Source organism: Pteropus alecto, unplaced genomic scaffold (genome assembly GCF_000325575.1).
Source record: "Pteropus alecto unplaced genomic scaffold, ASM32557v1 scaffold67, whole genome shotgun sequence".
Taxonomy (NCBI): Eukaryota; Metazoa; Chordata; class Mammalia; order Chiroptera; family Pteropodidae; genus Pteropus; species Pteropus alecto.
Window position 1 is genome coordinate 8,532,997 of NW_006441061.1, and position 5,224 is coordinate 8,538,220.

The 5,224-nt window shown below is 65.8% G+C and overlaps 1 protein-coding gene across 7 annotated transcripts in view; it reads left to right on the plus strand.

Annotated features, from left to right (window-relative positions):
* Positions 1–5,224, plus strand: part of SARDH (sarcosine dehydrogenase) — a 54,131-nt gene that overhangs the window by 21,672 nt on the left and 27,235 nt on the right. For 6 of the 7 annotated variants that reach the window (XM_025051215.1, XM_006918096.3, XM_025051218.1 and 3 more), the window contains 2 exons: positions 414–497; positions 2,658–2,771. In XM_025051215.1, coding sequence (XP_024906983.1) covers positions 414–497; positions 2,658–2,771 — 198 coding nt within the window. The remainder of the gene's footprint in view (positions 1–413; positions 498–2,657; positions 2,772–5,224) is intronic. The other variant, XM_025051217.1, reaches the window with a different exon arrangement.

Consider the following 5,224-nt stretch of genomic DNA (forward strand, 5'->3'; position numbering starts at 1 on the left):
GCTGGGGGTCCAGGCCGGTGCCGGCTCCTGGCGAGGGCCCGTCGGGGCTCTGAGACGCCCTTCGCTCCGTCTGCGCGTGGTGGCCGAGAGCCCCGCCGTCTCCTCCTCTCCCTGCGGGGTCCGGGCCCCACCCTTGGGACCCCGTTCATCCTGGTTCCCTCTTCACGGGCCGCACTGGGGTTCGGGCTCCCACGTAAATTCCTGGGTCCTTGCCAGGAGGTAGTTCTATAAACGACAGTCCTGGGCAGGGGTGGGGGCCCTGGGGTGGGAGCCTGGCCTTGGGCCCCGGTTCTGGGCTCCAGGGCCCCTTTGCCCTCTGCTCCCTCGGGTATAAAGTGGCAGATCAGTCGCCCTCTGCCCTGCACGGGGGTGTCCGGCCCGGCGTGCAGGGTGCCTGTCGTCCCCACGCCCAGGAGCTCCTTGCACAAGGCTGCGTGTTCCAGGAGCGGCACGGCTGGGAGCGGCCGGGGTGGTTCACCCCCGAAGGCACAGCTCCGGTGAGTAGGCCCCACGCCCAGCACCCGCCGCCGGGTCCCTCCTCACCCCGCCGCCTGCCACAGGGGCTGTGCCCTCTGCTGTCGTCAGCGGCCGGCTCAGCGGCCGGTGAGCCGACCTGCCCTGCTGCGGGGCGGGTGACTCATCCTGCACGTGGGGAAGCCGAGCCCGTCGATCTGCCTGTGAGCGCATGGCGCCTCCTCTGCAGATGTCCTCACAATGTCACTCACCGCCCACAGGGTGGCCAGGCCTCCCATCGTCCAAATGGGCCCCCGGGGAAGCTGGAGTTCCACAGGGAGCAGGCGGCACACTACGCCCCCCAGTTCACAGGAGAAATTAGAGCATCTTCTCATAGTTTTGTTCATGTATTTTGGGCAACCGCAACTGTTAGTTTACGTGAGTGGGAGGATTTAGCACAAAATTATACATTCTGTGTGTTCGTTTGTAAGTTGGGATCTCACAGCAGCATCCTGGTCTCTGGGTGTCCTCCGGGGGGGGGTCCCCAGCACCCCCAGTGCCTCCCAGGGGCCCAGGCCTTCAGAGAGGACAATCAGAACCACCCTCCTGCGAACCCCTTGGGCTGGGTCCTCGGGAGCAGGCGACGTGATGCTTTAAGCCCAAGCACGGGGTCGTGTTTTGATCCTCATTTGTACAAATTAAAATCTCTTTCCTGTTGCTATATTTGCCAGTCCCCTTTCCAGCCTGCCCATCCTCCATCTCCATAGCAACCCACGTCCCAAGGAGTGTTCCAGGCCGTTGTCAGGGGAGATGGGAGCCAGGCCTCCCGAGCGGCCCCTGCTCCTGGGACACCATCACCTCTTCTGCTGGCCTGTAGGGACCCATGCCCCCAGGGCAGGAGCCCAGAGCCTCCTTGAGGTGCAGCCCACTGGACGAGGGTCTCCTGGGAGGATGGAGGAGGCGGGGCTCCCTGAGACCATCCCGTGGAGCAGCTGTCCCCTTGAGGCTGAGAAGCTGGGGGCCCTGGGACGGGACCGGCAGGCAGGGAGGATGCAGAGCCCACTGCATCCTGGCCGGGTCTGTTTCTGGAAGTCCCTCTTCCCAGAAACGCGGGCAAGAAGAGGCGGGTGGGGCACTGGGAACTCGGCAGGACCCAAGGTGGCCAGGCCTGCCACCGCCGCCCGGGAGCCACCTCGGGAGTCCAGGGCGCTGGGTGGCTAGGTGGCTCCGAGTCCCCAGCATCCAGCAGGATGGCCCTCCGGGCCCTAGGGGCCCGCGGGAGCCGCACCCTGTCAGGCCGGGGAGACGAGCCCCTTCAGAGACTCCGGGGAAGGGGCCCCCGGGGCCGGGGCTTGAGCAGGCGCTGGGGAGCGGAGTGGCCTGGCCCGGCCAGCACCCCGTCTGCTCTGCTCTGTGAAAAGGAGGAGACGGGGCGGGACATGAGGAGATGGAGGGGGCATGGACGGACAGGGTGGCCCACCCGCTTCCAGGGCTGCTGGCCAGTCGGGAGCGGGGGAGGGAGGTGCCACGCCACCGTGGGGCTGGGGGCGTCTCTGAGCGCGGCCGGCAGGGCCAGGAGAGGCCAAGGTGAGTGGCAGCCGAGGAACCAGCCCGCGGGGCCCACCTGCCACCCGGGTTCATGCCGGGCTGCGTCAGGCCCTTGCCTGCGACCTGGGGCACGTTCCTCATCTCTGTGCCTCGGTCCTCGTCCGTGGAAGGGACTCCTCCGTGGGCGAGGGGGCGCTTAGAGCAGGGCCTGGTCCCGGGTCACCATGGCAACAGCAGCTGGGGCCCTCCCACTCCGTCAGCCCCTTCCAGCCAGCGGCCCTGGGCCTTGTCCCGCTTGGCACTGAGTCGAAAGCCGTGACAGTGGCCCTGGCCTCCCGTCACCCCACACATCAAGGACACCCAGTTCCTTCTCCATCCTCCTGGGCCCCCAACTGGCTCAGCCCATCGGCTCGCAGACCCCCCACCACCACGGTGACCGAGGTGTCATTCGTGTGACTGTGGAATGCCTGGACCTCTCCACCCCGCCAGCATCCACAGCACACTCGGGCTGGGGGGAGCTTGGGGAGGGCCGGGCCAGACCTGTTTTGCTATCCTGGTCTCTGCCGGGACCAGCTCAGGGCCCACCGAGCCATGTCTGCGGGAGTGGGGGGTGGGGGGAAGGCTGGTGACGGTGACGCTGGTGCCCCCTTTCCCAGGTTCTCCCTTACGACTACTACGGGGCTTATGGGAACCGGGCGCACCAGGACCACGCCTACGGCAAGCTGCTGGCTGACGAGCACACCTTTGACTTCCCGCCCCACCACGACGTGGTCAGTGGCCGCGTCCGCCCCCTTCCCTGGCCCAGCGCAGCGCCCCCTCTGCAGCCCCTCCAGAGCCAGAGGACAAGCAGAGAGACCCGGGCTGGGGGAGGGTCCGTGGTCTGGGGCCTCCTTGCCGTCCCTCTCACTCTGGAAGTGGGCAGGTGGGGCTGGTCGGATGGGGCACCTGGCAGCTCACTGCCCCTCGCCCGAGCGCCTGGCTCCCCACTCCCGTTGGGGGTGGAGGTGGCGAGGTCTTGGGGGCCAGGCCTTCCCTCCGAGTTTGCACCACACGGGGTGTTCTCACAGGCAGCTCGTGCAGAAAGCACAGTGCCAGCTTCTTTGCCCTTTGTAAAGCGATCGTCGGCTGGAACGTTGCTGTGTCCCTAAACACGTGGCCGAATGGAGAGGCGGTGTGACGTCCCACTGACGTGTCTGTGCGGGGGTCGAGTCAGGGCTGGAGCCCGGGGGTCCCCGGAGCCCAGGCGGCCTGGGAAGCATCGTTGCAGGGGGTGTCTCGTGGGGACCCGGAGGCAGGCAGCACAGCCCGCTTCCAGGGCCTGCCGCCCACGCAGACACACGGGGCCCTGGCTCAGAAGCGCCCCGGGCTGGCTTAACACGCCTTGTCACACCTTGAAGCTCTTAACGCTTTCGAGCGAGGTGCTCAGTCTCATTTGGCACCGGGCCTCACAAATCCTGCAGCCCGTCCCCAAGGGCAGGAACTGTCACACGCTTCGCCCAAAGCCGGCTCTGGCGGTGAAGCCCTGTTAAAGGTCTTGGCGGGGGGGCTTGTCAAACGGGTGGGAGGCGTGTGCACCTGGAGCTTGGGGGCCTGGGCTGCCTCCCGGGGGAGTGACGGGGCTCCGTCTGGCACCCCTGCACCTGCTGCTTCTGGGGTGTTCTGGCTCGCGAGGACGTGGGAGCTCGGAGGAGATGCCAACTTGGCTTCGCGGCCGCGTTCAGCCCGTGAACACACGCGCACGTTCGCCGAGTGCGAAACTCACACTTGCTCTGCGCGTTGGCAGCTTCCTGGGCCTGGGAGGCGAGAGTCAGTTCAGGAGCTCGGTTAGGGTGTTGGTCCACACCCAGCCGCGTGCGCGAAGGTGCCGCCGTGCCCGCCGATGGTGGGTGCCCCACAAAGGGTGCTGCGTGGGGGCGCGCCGGCCTGTGCAGGCCCAGTGGGGGCTGTGCAGTGACACCCCCAGCCCCCCACTGCCCGGGGGAGCCCGATCCGTGGTGCTGGCCCCTGTCCCCGGTTTAAACCCCCTCACCGCCACTCCCACGGTCCACCCACGTGCCACCTCCGAGTGCAGAGCCGGGAACAGACACACACGGATCCCGCCAGCCAGACGCGGCCGAGTGAGCGGCTCTGCCTCTGTCCGACTGTCTAACCCCGAGCGCGGCGTCGCACGGGTCCCGCCAGCCAGACACGGCCGAGTGAGCGGCTCTGCCTCTGTCCGACTGTGTAACCCCGAGCGCGGCGTCTTCCCGCCCCGGGCCTCGGAGGGCCCCCGGGCGTGAGGCTGCTGACAGCGGTCACCTCGTGGGCTGGTGGCCGACGCGCTGTGGGCCGAGGGGTGACACAGTTCCCCGCCGCGACGTGGGCTCCGTCAGAGGCAGCTTCGCCCCGTCTTTTTTTTCTCGTGAGGTCGGCTCATCTGCTCAGCAGCTGGGTGAAGCGTTGAGCACCCAGGCCGAGTGGGGCTGACATGAGACGACCTTGAAAATGCGGCCGGGCGTTTGTATACGCCGAGGAGGGAAGGAGGGCTCTGTTCTTTTTCTCAAAAGCAAAAAATCAGTTTTTTTGAGACGTAATTCCCACGCAACCCACCCATTTCGGGCGTGCGGTTCGTATCCACAGAGCTGTGCCATCACCACCACGTCGTAAAATATCCTCATCTCCCCCCAGAAGGGGCCCCGCACCCGTTAGCAGTTACTCCTCACCCCGACGCTGCCCCCCGCCCCCCAGGCAACCTCCAATCTACTTCCTGTCTCACTGATCTGCCTCGTCTGTACCTGTCACGTCAAAGGCACCAGGTACGGCGTGGTCTCTCGGGGCTGGTTTCCTTCACCTGACGTAGTAAAGTCCCTCCCGATTTAGGACGCGTCAGCGCGTCCTTAGCTCTCGTGCAGAGCAACATCCATCATGTTGGATTTTCTCGATCCATTCGTCTGTCGATGGACATAATTTCCTTCACCTGACGTAGTAAAGTCCCTCCCGTTTTAGGACGTGTCAGCGCGTCCTTAGCTCTCGTGCAGAGCAATATCCGTCATGCGGCTGCCCGGGATTTTCTCGATCCATTCGTCTGTCGATGGACATTTCGGTCGTTTCTGCTTTTTGGCTGCTGTAAATAATGCTGCTGTGGACACTCACGTACAGGTTTTGCGTGGACATACGTGTTCACGTCTCGTGGGCGGACGCCCAGCAGGGGACTCGCTGGGGCGTGTGGTGACGTTGACTCTTT